The sequence below is a fragment of the Haemorhous mexicanus genome, chromosome 3 (assembly GCF_027477595.1).
Source record: "Haemorhous mexicanus isolate bHaeMex1 chromosome 3, bHaeMex1.pri, whole genome shotgun sequence".
Lineage (NCBI taxonomy): Eukaryota > Metazoa > Chordata > Aves > Passeriformes > Fringillidae > Haemorhous > Haemorhous mexicanus.
Window position 1 is genome coordinate 38,046,410 of NC_082343.1, and position 26,637 is coordinate 38,073,046.

General features: G+C 37.8%; 1 protein-coding gene across 1 annotated transcript in view; it reads right to left on the minus strand.

Moving 5' to 3' along the window:
• The window catches only part of ZFAND3 (zinc finger AN1-type containing 3), a 135,068-nt gene that overhangs the window by 18,413 nt on the left and 90,018 nt on the right, over window positions 1-26,637 (minus strand). Inside the window, exons 5-6 of the mRNA XM_059841384.1 lie at window positions 18,073-18,138; window positions 1,306-1,476 (exon numbers count right to left, since the gene is read on the minus strand). Of these exons, the coding sequence (XP_059697367.1) occupies window positions 1,306-1,476; window positions 18,073-18,138 (237 nt within the window). The remainder of the gene's footprint in view (window positions 1-1,305; window positions 1,477-18,072; window positions 18,139-26,637) is intronic.

Sequence of the window (26,637 nt, forward strand, 5' to 3'; positions counted from 1 at the left end):
TTCAGTTTGATAAAAACGCTACCAGACACTTCAAAGTATCCTGACACATGATTTCCATAACAGGAATTTCAGCATTACAGCTTTTGATTTCATGTTTGGTGGCTTCACAGATAATGTAAGTTCTATGCCAGTGCTCCAATATCAAAACAAAGCCTTATCTCATGTCCAAAAGAGCCCAACACAACAGTAATCTCTAGAGCCTGAAGACAAACAGATGCTGAAGAAGAGACCAAAGCATCACCCAAAATCTTTGCAGCTTTCTATCGCTTCTTTTCACTTGGCATTTGGTATTCAGTATAGGATTAACTGTCTTTGTAACTACCTCAGCCCACCCTTCCTCTCCACACTGCTGCTAAGGACATGCCTTCTCTCCAGAAAATGTATTAACACAAGATTTTATATTTCACAGGTGCAACTCACAGGTGAATTGCACCTATCATCTGTGCAGATCCTTTGGAAATTAACCCCTGCCTGAGACACAATGGAGTAACTGAAACAAACTTCTTCAAATGTATCAATAAAAGCACGGTCAGACAGTTCAATGCAACCTTCGAAACATGATTATATGAAAAAATAATTAGCAGGTAGAACTACCTCATGCCATTATCACCGGGTCTAACAAGCACATTTAAACCAGTTAAGAATGCAATTGTTCCATGAAGGAGAGAGCATCTCCTTTGGAATCCAGTCACATTAATTATTATTGTCTCAGAAAGATTATTTGCATTTAATATGAAACCCTAAATCAGCTGCTTGCATGGGATTATTGTCTTCAATTCAACTACCTGAACAGTGTCATCAACTTTGGAAAAGCCAAGTTGGATGATTTTAAGTGTATGGTGAACAATAAGTCTTCCCCACACAAACTAAGCGTGAGAATGAAAATATTTTCGGTTAGAGGGAGGTTTTGGATTTAAGTTTTTAATATTGATGTAATTATAACATGCAGAAGCAGCTACTGACCTATGTTCCTTTACACTCCATAGAAACCTTTGCATATTTATTGATGTGCTTTGTGCTTCTTCTTGTGGGTATGATGCCCTTCCTGCCTTCAGGAGAACTTCTGAAGCTGAATTCATTAATATCTGCCATCTCTTGAGACAAGGCAGTACACCAAGGCCAAAGTTTTAAAGGGGAAATTTGAGGAACTAATTATAACTTTTTGCTACCAATGGAAGCTATAGCTTCTGTTTAAAGCATCTTTGCAAAGTGAAAAACACAAGTGTTCTCTGTATTTCCATGTGTGACACAGACCTGAGCACGGTTGCATTTGAAAGCCGGATGCTACTGCCAAGCTGTACTCACCACAGCGACACGATCCCAGCTCCTGCTGTACTAGTTCCAGCTTTGTTTGGCACTGGAAGCATCGACGTCTACTCTTCTGTTTGGATCGACTGGTTTCTTCAGGCCTGTCGTTACTGTCATCCAGTAGCCGTGGCCGTTTCACAGGAGAAGCCTCACTCTCCGACTGTGAATCTGTTGTATTCACAACAAATATTTTAAGAAAAATATTAGAATTTCCTTGCTGAGGCATCACTTTAGACAGACTGAAGGTATATTGCTTTCAGCTGGGGTCACCACCAAGCAGTATGATACCTCCCATCCTATTGCATATGCATGTTTTCTTAACAACTAAAACGAGCATCAAATAAAGGACAAATTATCTTTGTTCCCTATAAGAACCCCTCCTGCTATCAATACTGAGTATAAAGTGAACTGATTAGCTTCCTTCCAGCCTTGGCTGGGTCATATGGAGATACATGTAGAGTATACACCATCTTAAACAATTGCAGACTTCATCTGTCATCTCATTTATTTTCCCCAGTGCCACCTTCGGTGTCCCCACACCAACTGACTGTGATGAAAAACAACTGAGCACAGGTTTGACCTATTTCTTCCTTGGACAGGAGAGGGATTTTTCAAGCACAGCATGTAAATTGTATCTCTTATGACTGAAGGCAGTACATGAAAGCACCATACCGTGCTTCCCTCTCCTTCCACATGGATAACAATTTAAATGCAAATTAGTATACACCAACAATACAACCCCAAACAAAATAAGCATGATCTGTACATACATCCTATAAATTCCAAATGCCCAGGCATTTCTAAAGTATTAGTCAGAATACTATTTGCATTAATAACTTCATAAATTTCAGCTTGTAAGAAAATGGTGTGTGAAAAGCCTTTAGGAGTTAAAGTTTACAACAGTCTTACTTCAGGTAGATTAGTGCCTTTATTTTTTCCAGCCTTTCTTTTTTTTTTTTTTTTACAATGGAGAGTGTATTGACAAGGGTTCTAGAGTAGCACACGGAATGCATATTACTGACTGAACAGTGAGATGCCCAAGCCTTGTTTTTGTGGCATGTCAGAGACACAACATTTCAGTAGATCTGCTGCTCTGCAATCCAAGTCAGCTCAGAAAAGACATTTTCCTTTCCCAGATCTGTTCACAGCAGAATAAGTGCTGTATTTCTTTGTAATACAAGCAAATAAATCTAATCCCAACTGTACTAAAAATTAAATTGTTGGTTGCAGTGCTGCAAGGAGCTGCTGAAAGACATTACTGCAATCAGTCAGTATTCTACTGCATGATGGTAAACAAGTTAAAAAAAGCCCATTAGTGGAGTTAAATCCCTTTACAACCAACATTAATCCCACAAATAACAGGCTAAATCTATCTTTTTGGCAGGATGGTAACCCATTGAACATGTCTGTACCATTATTCTAACATTCCACTGCTTATGTCTGCTTTGTGCTGTCCTGGATTAGGCAGGAAAAGGTAACTGCCAAGGATACAACACTGTCTATAACCTTATTGTGTCAGCTATCTTTCCTGAGCCACTGCTGATCAACATCATGACTTTCCTTGAGTAAACACCTAAAGAAGTCAGACTTGGAATACATGGTAGCTTCTCCCTTTGGGGATGCTCTGTTAACTTCTCCTGGTTCCTCACATGCAACACAGACTAATTCACATTTCTTACCTGTGTTCAGCCCTTGTGTCACAGTGTTTTTCCTGTTGTACCCCACTGTTCACGGCCATTACAGATACACACCTTGCCTCACTGGAGCCTACTTTATTTCTGTCATACTGCTCTTAAGATATGCTGAAAATATGCCTGGCTTTCCAACAGTATAAAGCCTCTGTATCTCACATTTCATAGAAGAGTGAACTGCTTTCTGCACTGCATACAGGTGATAAGTTTTTATTAAGCGGCAATGATTTTATCTGATGTGTGCCTCAAGACAGCCACCTTTCTGATCAGTGTCACAGATTACAATTTACACCTTACAAAATACATATATTAGGCCTAAACTAACATTCAGTACATAACGTACTCCACCTCTGCATGCCTGGCTGTGCAGGAGCCTTGGCAAGGAAAATAAAGTAGTTCATAATGCATTAATACAGCTATGGAACAACTAGTCCTGTCTTAAATCTCTGAAGAAAACAGTTCAAGGGAAAGATCCTCCGAACAGACTGCCTGACTCCCTGAACAGACATCCCAACTCATACTCCAAGGCCAACAGTCCTGTCCCGTGGACACTTGTTTTCAGAGTGCCTAGAACACCAGGCTAGCCTGGAGTGTCTAAGAACACCCCCTCCAACAGGCAGATTCTGTCCTATGACCTGGCTGACTGAGCGTGCAGTAAAACCTGCTCCAGCCCACCTCGCTGCCCCACATGGAGGATGTACATCATTTGCATTTTGTTCATTACTCAAACAGACACACTGCCATTATGGAACAGCTGCCTCCCACACATCTTTGCTTCTGGAAATATAAGCCATTCTGGTAGTTCTCAGAAGCAAATTTGGTATTCTGAATTACGCTGATGGAAACATAGTGGTCTGCTGATCTCGAAGTCCAATTCATGGTGTGAGTCCAGCAGTGTCTAATAAGTTAATGAAACCACAGGCCTTAATAGATACCTCAAGTCAAGTTAGTAGTCCTACAAATGAAAATACTTAATCATACACTTTCAGTTAATTGGTAATGACTAACTGAATATTAACATGAGTTGGTCATTACCATTGAAATTATAGATACCTCATTTTTTACAATGTGTATTTCTCTGCCATAAGCTAAAACACTCCGCACTGAAATAAACTCAACCTGTCTCTCAGGGACAGCACCATTTCTCTGATCACTGATTGCCCAGGGCCTTGAACACAGGAGTCCAAGCTGGTACTCATCACAAACCAGACCCACAGCTCACACACTTCCATCCTCCCAATGAGCAAGGAGAAAGCACAGAGCAGAAATTAGACCTTTTAGAGTCAGTCCTGTGTGCATTTCTTCCAGATCACATTCCTTTTCGTGATACTGACACATGCAATACAGGACACAAAATACATCTTCCAGCACCTGGAATCTTGCAACCCTGAAGTTCAAAGATCTGATAGCAAAATGAAATTGCCATACATAGCTTTACTACCTGGAGTGCAACTGAAAAAAAAACCCTAGGAATACAGGCTGAAGTGCTGCAACTAGAATCAAGAGTAAGTGCCCGGCATGAACCTTTGAACAACCAAAAAAGGCTACAGAGAAGAGGATTCTCTCAGCCAGTGACTGACAGGGGCTTTTCTCAGAAAGTTGGTAAATTCAAAAACAGTTACTTCTTTCTTTGCTTGTAAGAAACATTTTCCATGCTCAACTTGCATTTTATTATTGCACCTAAACCAACAAATACCCAGTCCGAGAGAAAAACAAAAATGCTATTCTTTTACCCACAGACGTCAAAAATCATAAAACTTCTCTGTAAAAATGAACAATAAGGATGAGAAATCCCCAAAATTTCAGAAAGGGACTGCTCAGCAGAGTAACTGCCATTGACACATTCCCACTGCAAATTTAATTCTGAGTTAAGAAGCAAGGATTCTTCTAACTGATATCTGATGGTGGAGATCCTTCTAATTGTGTATCAAACTCCCATTTGAAATGAGAGAACAAAGAAGTTCAGTTAGGCAAGGCTGAAACTGGAGGCTTGTCTGGAATCAATAACCAGAGCAGTGTTCTTAAAATCATTATGTCATGAACAGAGACTGTCCCTGTTCTCATCTTCATTACTCATGCTCTCCCCTCAAAATTTTTCCAAAAAATGGCACCTGAGCTGATTTTCACTTCCTTGCTCTCCAGCCTTGGAGAATTTGCAGGCTGCATGCAGATGGCTTCAGTTACAATCATGATGGCTCCTCCATGGCATTTTGGGTGAGAGTGGGATGCTTTAGGCCCATCAGAGACATGGGCTAACAAAACTTAACAGGGAAGTAGGAAGGATGGAAGAGATGGGGAAATCATAAGAAAAAGAGGATCTCTCCTCTGCCGCTGCTTTCTTCAAGATGAATCTGTTTAATCTCTGGTTTCATGACAGCTTTTGAGGCACTCAGGTTTTTTTCTTATCATAAAGAACCCATCACATAGACTGGCATTTATGATCTCAGCTGTCTGTGCAAACACCAGAATAAGCAGTCTTTAATGAAGCCTCAAACATTACTGCCATCTCCTCTGAAACTATTTTAGAAGCAGTTAAAACCTCTGTCCATGAAGATAGTTGCATAGTCACAGTCAATAACAATGTAACATGGATTAACTAAAATTTGAGCTATAGCTTGTTGCCAATTTCTAGTTGGTTTTTTTTTCCTTTTTTTAAAATTCATTATTATGTTCTTAGATGAGGGATTACTTAACTGCCTGGCATGCTGATTATGCATTAAAAATTTCATCTAGAAAAAACTGCCTCTATACAAATCTTCCCTATCACATTTACCAGAGTCATAATTTAAAATAATCTCTCTAGTTCAAATGAATCTAAAATTAACACAGTTGTTCCAAACCCCTGTTGTTTGTTGACTATTAATGAAGAAACAGAAATTCAAGATTAACACCTCATAAGCCAAGTCTGACAACTGTGACCACTTCAGCCCCTCCCTGTTGCTGCACAGTGCTGTGGAAAACGTTATTCTGAAACTCTGATATTTCACTAAAATGAACATCTTATCTTGTCTTCTCACACAATCAAGACTGCATCTCAAGGCTGTGCACCTCCTTGAAAGCACTAAAACTCAGAAGAAATGTATTTCTTCTGTGAATTCACCTCAGTTTTTTTATAAACACTACAGACAGATGTTTCAAAAATATCTTACATAAGCCCTTTGCTAATATTTAACCACAAAATCTCTTTTCTAGTATCATTGCAGGGCCCTTAGCATCATTATTTCACCAATTTATTTTTTTCCCCTCCATAGAGTTTAAAAGGAACAGCACTAAAACTCAATGTCCCTAAACAATGTGGAATAGAGAGAACACATGGGAACAGTCTCTGTAGAACTCGCATCCCATCAGTTGCTTCTTTGCCTCAGGAGGCTCTCCATGAAATCACACTGAAGACTATAAATAACAACCATAAGTTGTATTACATAAGTTATTATTTCTCATCCATCACCAAAACCATGCAATAGTAGTTGTTTCCAGCTCTAATGAGTAAAAACAACCAATAAAACCCCCCCACAACTTTCAGCCTAGCTGTTTGAGACACATAAGTGGAAGAATTGCTGCAAAATGTTCCAAACGTCAAACATTACTGATGTGCTTCAAACTCTTGACAGAAAAATTCTCCTTCCCCCGTCGCAATAGAGTTAAGAAAAAGGATTCCATTACAGACCTGAAGTATTGGAATAATTTAAAAAAAAACCCAAAACAAAAATTAAACAAACAAACCCTCAAATAAACAAAAAAAAAGCAACTAAGCATGTATAGTGCTTTGGGTGTAAGCAGTATTTTCGTGTTCAACGACAGCATGGTTTCTTTTTTCCAAAATGAGAGCTGGCACACATGACAGGTGTTGCTAGAAAAGAAGATATACATATACAGGTATCTGTGTATGTGAATGAATGGGTATTAATTATTATGATTTCAAGAAAACAGACAAGTGTGGGGGCATAACCACACGTACAGTTTGGGTAACATTCCACTTGCACATAAGAAAAGGCTTTGTTACTGTAGGGGAGACCTGACACTGGCACAAGTTGCCCAGGTGGGTTTCAGGAAGCTCCATCTGTGAAGGTACTCAAAACCTGACTGGTCACAGGCCCCAGCCTCCTCTAGGTGACTCTGCTCTAAGCAGGGAGGTTGGATCAGCCTCCTGAGCTCTCTCCCACCTTCAGCCTTTCTTACTTCTAAGATTCATGGACAGGAAAATAAAATTAAAGATTATACACTAATTCCTTCCCACCATTCACATTTTTTGTTCTCCTCTAAACACATACTGTCACCTGGAAAGAGGAAGTGTAACTTAATGAGGGTGCTAACTACCACCTCTAATGAAACAGAAGAGACTAATCTAATGAATGTTGAAAATGTATGAGAAATAGTGAACTACGTAGGCATCTGCATGTGTTTTAGCTAAGCTATAATTAGAAAAAGTGTGAAAATGGCTTATTATCCTTTCCTGTCAATAAAATTCATAATTGTTAAATTTCGTGAAAAGCTAATTAGTTTTCATCTTGTATTTAGCCTCCCATACTACATCTGTTTTATGTTGAAGTTTTTGCATTATTTCCCCCACACACTCTGATGTCAGCATGTCTTTAGTTAAATGAAATGGTAATTTATTTCTCAAACATTTTTACTTTTATACCAGATTGATTCAAACAAGCACATATCTAAATGTATTCAGGCACCTGTACTGTACAGTTCCTTTGATGGATTAACTTCAGGCATTTCAATTAGTTAGAACATTTCCTAAGGCAATGGCCACCTCTACTGCTGCTGGCTGACAGAAGGAATTTGTTTGTTCAGAAAACTACATGAGTGGGATTCCTTTCCTGAATTACACCCATGGGTGAAGTCTGCAAACCTCCAGAGCCACAAGAGATGAGCTTGTGAAGAGAGAACAGGTTGGACAGTCCACGCCTGCTGTTCATCTCATGCTCCAAGGGTAGACACCTGAAGAATGTGTTCAAGAACAGCTGCTGACAGCATCATACACACACAGTTACTGCTGGTGTGTACAGGCATGAGGCTGAATTCCCTTGATTACTGGGGGCAAGGGATTGATGCAGGGTAGAAGTTTGATACTAGTCTAAGGATGCTAAAAGGGAAGGTGGTTTAGGTTGTTGGTGGGGGTTTTTGTAATGGCTCACAAGCAGCATCTCATCTTCATATATTCAGACTATTATAAATAATGAACCTTGAAAAGGCCAGAAGAGAAAAAGGGCCACAACACTAAACTCAAAAAAATTGCAAAAAATATTTTATGGTGTCAATTTGAACATCTTTTCTTGTTACTAAGTAATCTACTTTAATAATACAGGGTCAGGGCTGGGAGAGGGACAAAGGCTGATTCTGGTGACGCTTGAAGTTAAAGAATAAATGACATCCTAAGTGGCCTGAATAATCAGAACAGGATTATTAAATGAAAGGATAATGTACACTACAAATACCTAAATGGAAGAACAAGACACAAGTAGAAAGAAAAAAGGCATAACACTAATACACATTATGAAGAACCTATGAAGACAAATCATGAACATCCTGGCCATTCCTCAGCACCTGAAGACTACTTAGTAGTACTCAAATATGCATATTTACATATCTGAATATGTATGCAGAAATACAAACAAATAAGCTCACACTGGTCCTGATAAAAAAGGAAACTTGAAAGCATTCAGCAATATCTTAGTTTTGGTTTTGCTGACTTTAATGAGAACCTTCTTATGCTTTGTGAAATTCTCTAAAATATGATTAGCAAGAATAGATAATGTTATAAATATTTCATATTTGCTAGTCAGCTCCAGCGTGCATAAATGAGTGGTGCTGCTCTGCTTCCAAATCCTAGTGGTATACTCCAGCTATGTCCTCATCAATCAGATGGTATACAGTATTCAGGAAGGTAATTCTTCAAACTAATAGCCTAAAACAAGTTCTATATAGAAAATATTTGCTGTGTTGTTTTTCATTCATACACAGAGTTTTCCTTAGTAGACCCTTCCCCCATTGGTATAATCAGGGTTTTCTAAGGCTAAGAGAGATATTCGGAAGAGGAATTGTAAAAAACTCCTGCCTGCTAGCAGTGGAAAAAATACTTACCAATATTTATCTTTCAAAAAACTAATTTGTCTTTTAAGTGCAGAACTTCAGTGATGTCATTAGTAACAGAAATCTTGCAATGAGAGACTATAGCTCCAAGGATAGTACCTGATTAATGTCAAGGAAAAAACCCTAAGAGCTCTTATATTTTGATAAAAATTCTCCTGAATGCATTTGTCAGAAGGTACATTCTGAAATGTACAGCTAATCCATCTTCAACTTGGTTTTAATTCCATTACTTTAAATAAAGCTTAACAATTTATATTATATACTTTATATTTTGACTGTGTTACTTTTTCTAGCAATTTCTTTTTTCTTTTTGGATGGGGGAACAACCAACCCTGGCATAGGACACAATTCCTGTACACCTTGTTGGTGTCTACAGTATACCAGAAGTCAGGCTGGTTTACCAGGTAGTTCTTACTGTTTGGAAAGGAGATGTTTGGGAAGCTCCTACATAAACCTGAACCAAAGACTAGGGAGAGGAAGAACAGATCAGTGATACCTGGAGGATGTAACAGTATACACATTGTCTTGCATCCTACATCCAGCTCCTTTTCAATCCTCTTTTGCTCCAAGATGTTGGTTTCATTAGCTATTAGTTATTCCTCAAAATACACGTTACAGAAATAATTTGGAATAGAAAGAGAAAAAAGAGATCACTCGTATGTTCACAGAGCTGTCACGCAAACAACTTCCTCACTTTTTTGGAAGTTACACTTTCCCTGGGTATGTTCAACAGACTACAGAATACTTCCAAAAGGCTTTTAAAAACCTTCATGTATTTTTGAAGTCCTTATGAAAACTATAATCTAAATGAAAACACTGAATACTTTTTCTTAGAAGTTGTCTGATGCTCACTGAAATAATTAGTCAGAATAGAGAACTTCACGAAGAGTCAGATGAAACCTTTGGGGCACTCACATCAAAAAGTACAGCAGGAATCTGATCATGGATTTGTTCCCTGCAAGTTACATGTATTTTAAAATAGTAAAAAAAAAAAATTTGAATTAAAAAGTAAATGTAAGTGCCTATTTGTTTCAAATATATTTCAGGCCAGTTATTTAACGCTTAATTTAATTTTAAAAATCTCCAGTGCAATTAAGTAACAGTTTTAAAATAATAATTTTTAAGTTTATAATTATGAACTTAAAATTATGTGTATCATTTCCTAAAGCATATCTGTAAGGAAGATGTCTGATCTGAACAGATCAGATCAGGGTGTTGACTGCTGAGGTAAAATCAATTCAATTCTTCAGCCTGACAGGAGCCAGGTCTTTAAAGTTAATGATCTCAATTATTCTTTGTGACATTCTCCATATTGTCAAAATTAAAGCAAACTCTAGGCTCCCCAAATCCTCTTCCAGTAGAGTGCAGGTGAGAAATGCAAGACATACAACCCTGATTTCTTTACCCTTGAAATTAAAGGAGATGCGCATTGTTTAAAGTTATGAGATGCAATTTTTCCAGCAGTCTCTGGTTATAAAACAAGGAGTTCAAAGCTGTTGGGAGAGCAATGTTAAGTAAGGGTAATAGATGTATATTCTTTCATAGTATATACCTACTGTCAGAGATCCCTTAATTGACCATAGAGATCTTGAGAGTTCTGAAAACAAAACATGACATGAAACCACTAAAAAGTAATCAAGGTAAAGCTGTTTCATTTTAATCAAAATATACACCAAGGACATAATATTTGCTCGTCAGTTTCAACAAACTGAAGACAAATTCTCTGTCACAATTCCCTAAGACTTTGGTAAAAAGAGGTGGTAATATCTAAATTTTAAAAGACAATGACCTTTTAATTGCATAGTTTTGTATCTGGCAACAATTTCACCAACCAGACTGAAAAACATCAGCCCATAGAGAAAATGCGGTGAGAAAATGTTGAGGGCAGCAGCACATGGTTTTCCAGGACAGGAGAGTCTCATTTACAAAAGCACAGGCCATTTATCAGCTCATGGCCCAAGAGAAGGCTGCTGCATGGACTGCTCTCCCAGATCTTTGTTTTGCATTGACCATCCCAACTCTCCCACCTTTCCAAGAGTCTCTCTCCTGGCTCTTCCCCACAGAGTTGAAGTGCTTCAGGCACTAAATGCTTGCCTGTACTTCCAGACCTCAGTTCTCATTAAGTGCTACGAATGCTACTGAGGTTAGACTAAGTATCTCTAAAGACTCACATCGTATTTGTTTTCCATTAGTGTCACTGAAAAAATTAGGTTGGAAGGGATTTCTGGAGGTCATGCAGTCCAGCCTCCTGTGCGGTGCAGAGTAAAACATCAAAGAAATTGGATCAGGTTGCTCAGGGCCTGGTACATTTTCAAAAATTTTCAAAGACTAAGACTTCACAGCCTCTGTGGGTACCTGTTCCAGTGCCAACTAGAGGGGAAAAATCTCTTCCCTTAATCAGCCAGCTATACTGTTCCTAACACAGTTAATCCAGACAGTGTTTATTCCTATCATCTAGTACCTTTAGTTTGACATTCAAAATAATTTCCTTATTGGCTGACAATTCAATGTGAACTCCTCTCAAGGATCATCCTGTCCTATTGACACATTTTCCTCCAAGTATTCTTTTTTATGGGATTCAGAATTTGGAAATGAAAACAGATGAAAAATTTGAAACAAAAGCAGCAAAAATAGATAAAGACATGTGAAAGCTGAGAAACCCAGAAAGTCTTAAAGGGGTTATTTGGTAAAGAATAAAAAAGTTTCAAGGGCTTATCTGAACTGCACAAAGGATAAAAGAAGATGAATTTGGGCGATTTGAGAGGATAAATAAAGTAAGTGGGAATAACAGTTTAAGTACTTGGAGGACACTTTCTGTTAGGATACTGAACTTGAACTGACCTCAGAGAGCTGGGAGTACTATGAGGTACACAGAGGTGTGTGTGTGTCAGCACCTGTTGGGAGGTCACACAGGCCAGGAAGTCCTTCTTCCCCAGCCACAGCCCCCAGAGAGATTCTGATTATTGTGTTTTACTTCTGTTCTACTGGGTTGGGGTTTATTCCTCCCGACAAGGGAAAAAATGGTTGATTCTTATAAACTATGAACATCTGAATAACCAAAATCTACCTGAATTATTGCACATTTCTGCCACTCCTCACACCAGTATATACCAAATCCCTCTTTCTGCATGACGTAGTGTCCTGGCTTCCACTGGAATTTTCTTCCTAGTAGCTGGTAGAATGCTGTACTTTGGATTTGGGATGAGAATAATGTTGATAACACACGGGTGTTTTAGATGCTGCTAAGCAGTGTTTACATAGAGTAAAGGGCTTTTCAGCTTCTCACCTCACTCCACCAGTGAGAAGGGCTGGAGGGCACAATAAGGTGGGAGGGGACACAGCCAGGACAGCTGACCCCCACTGTCCAAAGGGATGTTCCATACCTTATGGTGTCATGATCAGCATATAAACCAGGGAGAAAGCTGGCCAGGGGCAGCTGCTCAGGAACTGGATGGCAAAAGTTGGTTATTTCTCTCTCCTTTTTACTATTTTCCTTTTTTTACAATTCATTATTATTTTAATTATTAAACTGTTCTTAAACCCAGGAGTTTTCTTTCTTGGAGATCATGTTGGACTCCTTACATGGTCTTAAGGGAAGTGATCTCAGTTAGTGTGGTTTTTGGGACTATAATGTAAGCATGTAAGTTATTATGTCTATCTATTTATCTTATTTCACAACAATAATTTTATTTCTTAAGGCCAACAGTCCTTTCAAGAATGACTACACCGAAATGGTAAGAAAAAGGAGCTACTCCTAAATAAAAATTACTGGGATGTCTGTTAAGTATTTGTAATTTATCTATACAGCATGTGATAAAGGGCTTTCACAGCCATGAAACATTTTTAGTCCCTTTGGCCACCTCAGCTATCTAGCTTCCTCACTTGATGATCAATGCAAAGAAAAGGTACAACTAGGAGCCACTAAGTGTGAAAGTTAATTTCAAAGTAATACTGTGAAAAGTTTCCATTCATCTTAGTTTAGTGTACTTTAACACAGCAGCAAAAGTATTCCTGCCCTAATACCATAAGATGATAGAAAAATAATCTATTTATTTTATCCTGCCTGTGCTGAATAGACAGGGACAGGAGTCACCATTTTCATATGCTGTCATGCTGCTGCACGCCTTTTCATTTCTGAATGCCATGTTTTTTCCACAACTTGGAAGAAAATTCTCTTCAAAAGTAAACAGCATGAGTGATTAATGTATGAACTATGAAGATGCTTACAAAACTTCTCTTTAGTTCAAAGCAAATACAGACCAAAATTCAAGGCATTTTTTTCACTGCAGTTTATAGTAAAGTGATGATTTAAATGTCTAGCACAGAAATGTGCTAGACTGTGATAGATAAAAATCAAGAAAGACTTTTTTACAAAAAAAAAACCAACCAAACAAAAACCAATTATTGTGTGCTAACAAGCTCTTATAAACCTTCCCAGGAACAGCTGAAGTTTTTAAACTCGGAGGCAAGGATCATCACAGCTATAGCTGACTTTTAACAAACTTTTTGATGTATTGACCCCAAACCCAGCTCTTTGGATTCTCCAACTATCTCAATTAGTCTAAAATCGTGGGATGCCCTTCCCAGTGTAAAAAAAAGTTCAGGTGAACCATATCCACTATTTTTAATGAACAAGGGTGGCCTTTGTAAAGCTGAGAAAGGCAATAGTGGAAATTAATCACAAAATTAGAGCAAGTCCTTAATTTTATTTACTGCTATGACTATTATGATCCTTACCACTAGGAGGATTTTAGTCTACAATAATCATAACACTTTGAGAAGGCTATTAGGTAACCAGGAGGAGAGGAAACCAATCTGTCCATCCAGATAGACAGGGGAGCACAGAATAGATAATCCACCCTGTCACAGAACTAGGCAATAAGCTGAGGCAGTAAAAAGCCATCACCATACATCATATGATCATGGTATGGTGTCATCTCCCAGCCTCCATCAGCTCCCACCACATCCGTGCCAGTCCCAGGCACTTCATCCTGTTTGTAATTGCTGATGAGCAGCAATAAGGCCTCCATGCCTCAGCTCCCGTCCGTTCCACTTCAGCACCCACCTATTAGGTTGTAACTTTTATTTACAGCCTTGCTTGATGTGCTGCTCTATTAGTGCAGCTGGAAACTGTGCAGTGGGAGGGGGAAGAGCATCCCTAATGGGCACTATTATTGCTAGGGCTGGGTGATTTACTATGTTGCTCAAAGGCTGTTCTATCATCACTTTCCTGTTGGTGAGGGAGCTCCAAGAAGGCTGGATTTCAACACAGTGCCCTCCAGAAGTCAAACACTAAAGAGCACCTTAATAGTCCCTTGAAACACCAATGAAAAACAGACCTTAAAGTTGGTTTTGTGCCATAAAGCCCTCTTCAGTAATCTTTTGTGTATTTTTTTGCTCAGGAGCTTAACACTTTAGAGCAATTAAAAAAGAAAATCTAATTAGTGGTGTATGAGGTCCTTTTGTCCTTACTCAACACATAAGGACTGATCAAAAAAATGATCATATCAATGTAATGATTTCCTGGTTTTAGATCAGGCTTAAAATCTGTGTACTTCTATTTTCACAACCTGACCTTCCTGTAACTCCTCAAAGGCTGTCCTCTCAATTGTGGAGGTTCAACCTCAAAGCATTTGGATTCCTGGCACTGTTACAAGTAAGCACATATCTTAGTACAAGAACATCAATAAATTCAAAACTTCAAAAAGTATCACAGCCCTGTTTAACCACTTTACTCAAGCAGTGAAATAATTATTTCCATCTTCTAGACTCAAATTTTAAACTAGAAAACACACAGAGAAAAGAGATATATTCTCATCTTGTACAATATAAACACCATCACACCAATCTACAACAGATATTCTCATAAAATGTGAGCTATTTACACATATAACTATACAAAATATTACAGATGCACATCTCTGATGAACTGCTACTGAGAAATAAAGTACTTAAAACCTCACCAACTTTATGAATATAATGTATGAATTGATTGTATCATTACCACATTTTATCTGCCTGTTTCTACCACCTTCTCTACTGCACAATTAAAAATTAAGTGAGCACACTCACACAGTTCCGTAATTTTTCCCCAGGTTTCTTAAAGATGCATAAAAATGTTATACAATCTGGCTGTTTAGAGTTGTGTAGTAAATCATCATTAAAGTTGTACAGCAGAAAAACAAGAGTAATATGCTACTTGGTACTGCACTTTCCCAACATGGGCACCTGACACAAATGGGATGTGAATGCCCTGTACTAGAGGAAGCCCCCCAGTACCTGCCATCAATCATCACATTACCCAACCATTAGGAAACAAATCAAAATGCATAAGAAGCAATACACTGGGCCACACAGTCCCATCTTTCTTCCTACAAAATCTTCAGACTGCCAGCACTCAGAAGCCTTCAAGGCATCACCCAAACTAATGACTGCAAGGCTTTATTCATTTTTTTCACTATAATCACTGTCCTGTGGGTACACTGGAATAAAAATACCTTTACCATAGTGATGATTCTGGCGAACAGGAGAAAAAACCCCACTATTTGGTGGCATAATACTATTTTTTATCAGAACAGCTATTACAGGATGCAGGTTGACAAGTACATTAGGTAAAATCTCTTTTTTTCTATGAGTACTTTTCCTTTACCTTGGCAGATTTATTGTTTTGATCTTTCTTTGATTGTTACACTCATTCTGATAAATATGAAAGGTTTGTCTCCTTCCTTAATATTCTGATGGAAACTTACATATAAAATAAGTAGGTCAAATTTCTAATTTTCTGTCTCAAATGCCGATCTAGGGAACTTTGGAGAAAAACTATGCTTGAAGGGTGAAGAGAAGTACAAAGATAAAATCCAACGCAACATTTTTTCCTCAAAGCTCTTCCAAGCATAAGAAACATAGGATACTTACACAAAATAGGCTTATAAACAATGTGTAGTGTTGACAAATACTACTTGCATTATTTAAGTAGCTTCCTGGGAAGCTGAAGTGATTCTAGTGTGAAAGAATGTGCTGGTTTTGGCTGGGATAGAGTTAATTTTCTTCACAGTAGATAATGGGGCTGTGTTTTGGCCTTGTGGTTAAACCCTGACAAATGCTCACCTACATATTATGCTGCTCATGCCTGAAGATGTCACAGCACTTCTGGATAATATTTTGTAGCCAATGTTTTCTTGACAATTCCCATGACAACATGGTAATTTATTTTAAAAATGAAAGTTTGCTGAAAATTCAAGATCTGGAGAAGAAAACTGATTCCTGGTACCAGGTTTATTCGTGTAAGGGACTATAAAGATAATATGTAGATTACTGAGCAAATAATGAAAGAACTTCAGGGGAAATTGAGGTAATTCAAAATTAGTAGATTTAGCTGACCAAAGATTACAGTTGTGGTACCAAATTAAGGCCATCCCCTCCTTTTCTTGCAAAACACACTAAATGAAAAACATAAATGCATGTACAGACCAAACAAGAGCACAAACTGAAAATAAAAGAACTACTGAGCAAGGTTAGCCAAGACATTTTTCAATATGTCTTGTGGTTTCATCTGCTTTACTCCAAGGAGCTTTTACTGGTGCTATTTCACACTCCAAATAATGAACTTCCATTTCTTTTTGCTAAGCACACACAAAAAAAAATTCCAACAGTACTCTCAGTTTGCTGTATCTGAAGCACCACAGCAAGCTTTTAAATTACTCTGCAATGAACACCAGCTAAACATTAAAACAGCTAACATATAAAGAAAATACAATTTAGAAATACCATAAGCAAAGCAGATTTGTTTTCAAGGGATATAGTGGTAAACATTCCATCTTGTTTAGATACATGTCCATGGCTACACAGAAAAGAAAACCCAGTCTCCCTGTTTTGAAGAACTGTCTTGCAGTTTCAAATTCAGTTCTCTGGCAAAAAACACTCACTGTCACAGATTATCATGTGCTATTTGAGAAGTCTGCACCTGCACCAAGAGCAAGCTAATGCAGCTTCTCTGTAACCTTCCTTCACTGCAGAACAAGCCAACTTGTATCACCAAGTTGTATCATCACTTGCATCTGCTGCAAGCTAACAACACTCACCTATGGAGTAACTACAGTTCAGCTCAAACAGTAACTTGAAAGACTTTTTGAAAGAATGACTTCAGAGGAAATTTCCCTGTAACTCCTTAAAGAGCAAGGGCCCTTACTCAAACTGGAATACCCCTCCTTTCTGCACATCAATGCAAATATAGGCAAAAATTATTTTGGAAACACAGACTGCAAGAACATTACCACTACCTACACACCCACCACTCTCCAGGAGATTATGGCTTCCAAGAGTGGTCCTGGTGGAAAGAATCGTGCGAGCTCTCCTTAATCTGCACAAAACCAAAGCCTGCGGAAGACCTGAGCCAGTGCAGGTAACTTGGCTGCCTGACTAAGAGCAGGTGGGGTTATTCAGGACAGATCTGACTGAGAAGCAGTGACTTCAGCCTGGCAATGACCTAGCATGTCACTCCTAATACCAGCTTTGTGAGACATTATACATCTACATCCTGCATATAGAAATAAAGGCATCAAAAGGACCCAGAGCAGGTAAAATTTAGTCTCAAAGAAAAGATCAGCTGTCTATACTGCATCTTCAATCAGGGAAAGTCAATGTACTCAGAACAGTTTTCTACTCAATACTTTGCATTTCAAGGGCAGGATTTCCAGAACACTGTCACAATCATTAAACTGATTACTCCTTAAGGTCTTGTTTTTTACAAAGATTAACTGAAAACAGAGTGTATTTATAGAATTATCTTTAACAGGATTCTGAGATATACTATCTGCCATACTAATCCTTTTATACATACATTTCTGTCAGCAAAGCAACAATAATTATTTTCATTTGGCATTTGCCAGGTATGGTTATTGCCCTTTACTATTAAACTATAACGGCTAAATACAATGCAAAACCTAATTTCTTTATCCCACAAAACACATACCTGAGTCACAAGATCTTTTGGTTGGTGTGGTTAACGAGGCATGAGCTGTACCTGTGCATGGCCCACCTGGAAACAGAGAAATTGTATATCTCAAAACACTACCTATATTTAACATTTACAACCACATCAAGATTATACTTAAGAACATAAAAAACACAGAGGAGCACTTGTCTTTAGAGAGCACATATGGAAGTAGTTCTACTCTCAATACTTCTTTCCCAGCAGAATGTGAATGTCTTGTTGTAAAAAAACAGATGAAAAGTTGGGACAAAGTTACACTTTTAAAATATACTTTATAAATATTTCAAGAGGCATTTTTAGGAAAATATACACTGTAACTGCAATGCCAGAAATGTATTTAAGTGACCCACAAGTAACACAAGGGACAAAGCAATCACTTCTCTCATCTGAAATCTTGCTACTGACTCCATTGAGGTAACAACTTTGCCTCTGATCTTGTTCTCATTATGTGTTCTAAGTGTGGCACAAGCATATGCTAACGAGCTCTTTCCATGTTTAAGGTTTTTCAGCTCTGGACTCCTGCCCACTCATCTGGTATCTGCTTGGTAGTAAATTGCTTTCTGCCTTTTTTCTTAACATGCATCATCGTTGAGGAGTTCTCCAGAGATCTTGTTAAAATAGCAACCAATTGAGTCTACACAGTGACTTGCAGGAAAAATAAATAAATAAAAATAAACACCATGCAGAGAAGCCAAGACAAATTGACAGGAGCACTGCCAATGGTAATAACACATCATAGCTTTGAAAACTGAATATTATAAATGAGAGGATGCTAGAGAGCCTGAAATTGAGTTAGACCTACTAGAGTTTGGCTATCAAAATACCAATAATCAAGTCTGCACTAAACTGCTGGTGATATAGTAATACTTGCTGGCAATACAACAGAGCTTAGTTTAACAGGATAACCTTTAACATTAAGTCTTCATGCACTGAAAAATACTAAAACCACTTTTTCCCTTTTTACTCCCCCCAGTCTTTGCATAGCTGGAAAGCAGCACTGTGACTGTGGCAATGTTTTCCCCTTTGCCTGACTTGTTAGTAAACTGTTTCTTTTTGCTTCTTTCTGGGATGCTCCCCCTTGAAGCTTTCCTTTATTTCTCTTTTTCACTAAGTTTCAGGTCTCAGGCACTTTTGTCTGCCCCGAAATACTCATAGCATTGTAACTCTTCAAAAAATAAAAAAATTCTGCAGTTGAGGGGTAAAAATGTGAGGAACTTGTTTTGGGGCACTTGATTTCAATGATATTCACTTGGGAACAGAATTTTACACTCTCCATATTCCAGAGAAGGACCAAAGAACTTGATGAGTTTATTGTTCTCTCAACAAGTTCCTCCAGCAACACGCAGCATTTCATACCTGCGCGCCGGGCAATCTTTCAGCGCGTGGTTACAATGGCCAAGAAGCCAGTTCTTGGCCTGCAGGCCAGCACTGAGGGCACTCAGCAGGGCCTGGTCAGAGGTTGAACAAAGCATCAGGACATGGGAAACTATTGAAACTGACATAACAAATTGCTGCTTGTAATAGGCAACAGCGTAAGTAGCTGGCAGATGTTACAGACAGTGTTGCAAGGCACTGTTGGATTCTCCAGGCTGGTAAGGAGGGAGCTGGTGAGAAATGGCTGAACTGCACAGGTAAGGGGAGCGGGGTGGTGGGGACCTCTATGCAGGGTCAAGAGACAAGCTTGCTTTTACAGTGAGGAGGACTGGGAGTCCCGGGGTGGGTCCTTTCCCAGGCAAAAATAAAGCACCCTGGTATCACCAAAGTGGCGTTGGCTTCAAGCCTGACAGCACTGGCAAGCAACAACCTCTTCTCAAAAACTAGAAATGGTCAAGTAAGCAGAAATAATTTTTTGCACCATAATATTTTCAATTTTTTAATATTCTGGCCTAGAAAAAGTTATCTTGATCTGTGTTAGTACTACTGTTGCAAAAGGCTCAAAAGATGCTTAGTGTAGGGGTTGGTGCATTTTTGGGGAAGAAAATCAATACTGAAACAGAATCCTTATGAAGTTTTCTAGTGAAACCTTCTGCATATTCAAAAACCTACAGAGCAGATCTGTTAAGTCAGTCTCTATTTTCAGACACCAAGAATTTGGTTTCAATATAAAATGTGTGTAAGCAATACATTCAAGAGGGTACAGAATTTCAATGAACTGACTTTAGGTGCAGCTGCCTCTTAAAATGCAGCAGCTCTTCTGTAAATAATTTTAGTTACATTCTCCCAGTTTTCACTGAATAGACAGTGAGAGGCATCATCACTGTGGACTAACAAATAAGACTAATCCTTTCAATTACTGTAAAGTAAATATTTACAGTGGCTGATACTTTCAGCATCCAGCCAAATGTAAGAACTTTATTTCTCACTCTCTAAAGTACAATAAGTTGGTATGCATTCTGCACTTCCCTTTGTCAGAGTTTTCCTGTTATTTATTCTTCCCTCATTAGGTATGGCTTTCATACAGCTTTGATTTGTATAGCACAGCACCAGAGTTTCAATAAAGAGTATCCTGGGATTTGCATGCATGTACACTAGTGCCTAATAACCAGTGAAGGAAGCACGTACTTTGCTGCATTTCCTTCTGCTACTCCTTTTGTTCCACCATTAAAAATGTCATGCATAATTCAGTGCTGTGGGCTTGGCTGTGCAGTTCTATGTGGAAGTCACTACATGGAATCTTTTGGTATACATAACTGCTAATTTTATCTGCTAAGATAAAAATTCTTTGTGTGAAAAAGAAAAGGGAAGTCAAAACAATGGAACACCAGTCTATCTTGACTATTCACAAAGGCAGACTTATAACTTTGCATGATTCAGGATATATCTGTATTTTCATTGCCAAAAAAGTAAATTTTTTAGGGTTATTTAACTGTGCTATATAAAACACTTCAGTGCACAGTGAAAGGCCATACATGTCTAGCTTCTAACATAAACCACAAGGCTGTAGAACTCTTTTTGCTCAGCACAAACAAGACATTAAAATGGAAGAAAAGAAATATCTTTCAACTCTATATCCAATTAACAGATAACACAACGGCTTCTGCTCCTATTTTTTCCAGTGCATGGTTTCTGACATTTGAAACTCCTCTTTCAAACAAAAGCAGTCACTGCCCAGGGATAATGTAATCCCAAGAGAAGATGATTATAAATGCAAAAATACTAAAAGCTACTCAAGAAATTAGAAGAATTGTGAGAATTTTGAGAACCCTCAAGTTTGCAAATTCAAACATAGAATTAACAAAGGACAAAACAAGATAACTTGAACCTTATCATATATTAATACAATAGGTCTTGTTAATGTAGCTATTATGTTTTTGGCTTCTGATATCCACAGCTTTCCGTAACTTACTGTTAGCTGTACTCAAAATATATTGATTAGACAAACCTAATTTCTCCAATTATCCAAAGTAGTAAAATTTTATATGTTGCTTATATTTCTATGGATACATTAATATGGCTATTATTTACTATTGTAGACTAAATTCTAAATTCTGTATGTTTAAATTGTCTTTTAGAATGCCCTTCTGCATCGTCCATCTCCCTTCCTGAGCTATGTTAACTGCAGCCAAGCAGTATTTGTCCTGAGGACATCTCTGAGTCAGGGCAACTTGCTGTTTCCTCTTCCTGAACTCTGTAAAGTGAAGTGACTCCACTCAGTCAGAGCCTCCTATGCAGGAAAAAAGTTCAACACTAGGGTGTTTAACCCCCTCTTCTTGCTGTTTGGAGAAGCACTAAGTTTGAGCCCAGAGGACACACATCAGGTGGGTTTGAACAGCACTCAGAAGCACACTGTGCAGAGAAACAGATGCACAATGGAGCAAAACTATGTTAACGCATGAGTAAAAAGTCTAAATTACAGTAATACACTCAAACAATTTCAGATGCACAAAACCTGCAAGCTAGATAATGAACAAACATGAAAAATAAAAGGAGCCTGAATCTCAGTAACATTTGATCACAGTAACATAAGGACAGAGGAACTCCTCTTTGAGCTTTTGGTACTGTGATGGTTCCTCCCCAGATAAGCCACACTGACCCCTTGAATGCAACAGGCTGGCAGAAGGTAATACGTAAGAGCTGAATTTCCTTAGACAGCGGTGTTCTAGCCAGGACAGGAACAACTCCATGGCTATTTGCAATACAGGAAAGAACCCACCTTGGAAAACCTGTCCAAACCAGTAACCTAGTTGTACGTTTCCTGAACTGGGAGAGACATAATCTAATTAATCTACACAACTGAGTATGAAGACAGTCATTGATTATGAACACCAATACATAAACAAAAGGAAACATAAATCTCTAAGTTCAGTCTGCACAGACAGGCTATGCCATCTTTAAGGAAAAAGGCAGAAGAGCTTTACAACACTTCAGAACTGCTTATTTGCTGCAGAATGGACAAGATGCATGATCATCTAAGTGATGTAATTACTACACAGAGAGGAGGATTATATGACATAAAAATGCTTTCTTTTTAAAATCTAATTTTACAAATCGGCCTTTAGGTGCTTTTGTGGCTTTTTGTCTGCATGAAGCTTTTGAACAAGGAAATGAAACCTGGACTGCTTTGTTGCTGAATAGACGGTAAATTTAACAACTATAATGAAGTAAAGGGAGACAGGATTCAGATTCCATCTTCTCCCCTACTATTGTCTCACTGTGTTACCTGCTTTTCCTCAGTAACAGACACTATATTCTCTTACTTTGTAGATGTAAGTTGAACTGTAAAATGTGCTTTTGAAACCAGCAGTTAAATAACATTTTTATAAACAATTTTATTGAACCTCAATAACTGTGCAGCTCTAACCCACATTTTTCCAATGTGACTGTGTTTTTATTTTGTGTTCCACGGGGTCCTTTCACGCTAATAAATGGGACTCTAGGATACACGGTCTACTCTGCATGTGAAGTGACTATAAATCAGAAGGAACAATTAACAGTGGTATAACATCCCTGGTCTTCATTATGTTTCAAAATTATCATGCCACAGACGTGGAAAGATGTGCTCACTTCATAAATCTTTGTGCCAGACCTTTGCTTGTCAGAAAACACAGATATGATCTTTATATGAAACTGAGACTGTATGGAGTAGATGGAAACTTACAGAAATACCTTCACCGAAGAAAAGATTATGATGATGACATTTCTTATTCAAATTTCTAACTGCCTTTATGTCCTGTACTGGTACCTAATACTGGTGGCATTTCTCAGAAGAAATAGCCCACAACTCAATATGGTTTTACATTTTCAAGCATTCTTACAAATTCCCAGGAAAAAAGTGCATGCATTGATATTGAAATATATGTATTTTGTGATAAATATTAAAAAAAATCAGATTCAATGATAATCAAATTTAAAAACTGAGCTAGTTAATTTTAACATTAAAAACAGTACCAGAAGACTATTTGTAAATAGGTTCTAATGAAAACAAGGTTAAAAATAAAAAAATTCCAGACCATGTAAAAGAACTTTTATTGTTATCTAATTTAATAAAAGCAAAAGCCTGAGAAAATAGCTAGTTCCTGTTCTGTGGCATAGAAACCCAAAGATGCCTACATCAAAAACCAGACAGGTGCTTATCTTGTATTAGGGATGTGTCCACTCTTGCTTTGATACAAGACACAAAATTGACTACAATGAGAAAGAACACATGACAATCTTGTGAGTTGATAAAGAAAATTAGAATTATTCACCATCACCCAGCTGCAGGTTTCTCAGTTATGTTTGGGTATAAGTTTAATTTAATACTGAGTCACGTGGGTCACGTAAGCTTCACTGTAGCCCAGCACAATTTTACCAGTTACTGCATTCTTTTGAATCAGAGAAAAACACAGAAATTGGTATCATTGAGAATAAACTAGGTTAGCAACAAAGCAAATTACTTTCTACAACCATTTGTGACAAGCAAGACAAAACCAGGCAGCTAGCTTGGTCTGTTGATACATTTACTAGTTACAGAAGTGGGTATGCATGTAACCTTCAGTCAGAGATGAGCCAGAGAACAAAGGTCCCCATTGACTGACTTAGGAAAAAAACAAACCAAACTCAAAACAAAACAAAAACACAGCCCCCACCTCCCAGGAAAAAAAAAACCAACCTGAAAAAACACAAAACAAATGAAGACAGGAAGTACAAAACTGACACCTACTGCAATAAGCAGCTGCATTCTTAAAGTCAGGTCATTTAAAAAAGTATACAATGAATAACATCCAAGAACAACTGTCATTTTAAAAATCACTCTCCGCAAAAAGCACAAATAGAAGTTAAGGATGTTACCATCATAACTCAAAATATGAAGTATTTTCAGAGCATACACAGTAAAGCTGTCATCTAGAACTCTACTCACAAACCCAGGCAAAATACAAAAACCATGAAGTTGTTATAAATTGGTAGAAACCTTTTGCATAGTGTCAGAGAAAGGGCCATTCAGCAAGAAAGAAGCAAAGAAAGAATGCACTTGTTTATCCATTCTTCACAAAGTTATGTTGAAAAAAATGACATATATTTTTATTTTATTCCAAAGAGAAAAAATACCATTACTTTTTGAGTGCTATAGCCTATGTGGCTTTTTACACAGTCATGCTTCAGCAAGCAATAAAATTCAGAGTATAAACATCCAATAGGCACCGTAGGAAAAACAATCTCTCACCTTTCTGCCAGATATCACTCATAGAAGCCTAGTGCATCTTTGTCTCAGGACTAGTACACTTAATGTACATTAACTTCACTAAAATTATTCCATCATTGGGAGTATTTCAGTGCTTTCACAGCACACAAATGCTTAATAAAATAAGCGATTTATAAAGCATTTTTCTAATCTTATCTTGCAAATTTAAATGTTCAAGACAAAAGTGTTTTGATTTTGATGTGCAATGGCTCAAATTCTGAAGCGTACATAGAAACTAGCCAAAATTAAGAGACATCCAATCATGAAATACCTTTGTATTTGGCATCTAAAATTCAGCCCACAGAGAGGTAAGGTGTGGTCAGTGATCATCACCATTTTTCTGGGCTGAAATCTCCAGTGTATTTTCTGACATTCACAGCAGTAACTATCTTTGTTTACCTTCTTATAAATTCTTCAACACAGGAATGAAGAGCATTTAACTCTTATAGAAATAGCAGATATTCCTTTTGTCCTTTTTCAATTGTGGTTCTTGCTATTCAAGAAGGCCAAGAAAAGTTAAGCACACAATTAAAATAAAATCCTGTCATCCAAAGCTAAAAACTACTGAAATACCAAATCTGATCAAGCTGCCACAGTCAGTGTTCTTCACATTGACATTTCTCCTGTCACATAACAACACAGTTAATTTCAAACCTGCACAGAACCAGCTTTAGCTCTGCTCATACAGTGACAGAAAAATGATGTGACAGCCCCAAAGAAAGCATTGAAGGCCTGAAACTAAGCAAAATTATTCCATGTGCAGTGTGACCTTTTCTCTACCAAAATACATAGAACCTTGCTTAATAAGCTGCCTTTTTTTTTTTTTAAAGAATGTTGGTGGCTGAAGGTAAGGACATAGAAAAGTGAGGGCCATTGTCAAATCCATTTTTTCCCGTCTGCTAAAAATAATCAAAAACCTTGCCCACCCAATATGAAAAGGAAATCTTTGACAGAGGAACTGGCTGATATAGTGACTGATGATAAAATAACTACCATTAGGAGCTCCTAAATGAAAGGAGGACATGGAACGAAAAATGTGAACAAATTAAACTTATCTGCACAGTAAGTAGCAGCAGAACAAAAGTTAGACTAATTTAACTACCTGTTAAGAAATGGATCAGTAAAATCCATGCAACTCTAAACTAACTAGAGCTATACCAATATCAATATTACTCTTCGTTTATTTTAGAAGATTTACTGCAACTGGTGAAACCTGAAAGTTTTGCATAGAAACAGGCAACTCAAAAAGTATATGTGAAGGGGGGAAAAAAAGAATTCCATAGAATCCCCCCCTCACAGAACAGAATTAAAAAAAAAAATAATGATTAGTAATATATCATAAAAGATCAAACACATGTGAAGGAGGGGAAAATTACTGAAGTTGTGTCATCGTCTCTGGGTATAAATTTTTTATGCATTTTTGTTGACTGTAATAATATTGAGAACTACCTTTCACCTATAAGGGGAAGAGATATTAGAAGGCACAGCAGCCATTGTGGTAGGTAACTCTTCAGAAATGAGGCTGGTGGGAGATGGAAGGTCACTACAACCTGCCTGCATATGTAAGACACTCAGGAATGCAAATGCAACTCTCACATAAAATCAGAACAGTAACAAAATACCACACAAATACTTGCATGCTGTCAAACTGAACTCTTGCAAAATATAGTTTAGGAAATTTTCTCTTATATAATTCATTCTGTGATAAAAGGAAATAACTATTTAAAGACAAGTACAAAAACCCCTTCACTTTCTCTGATACAGAGTATGAATCTTACCACATGTGATTTCTATGGTTTTCTTCAGTTGTTCTAACATGAATGACTTTAATTGCCTAAATGACTTGCTGCAATTTTGTCCCCTCTGTTTACCCTGTGGATTCA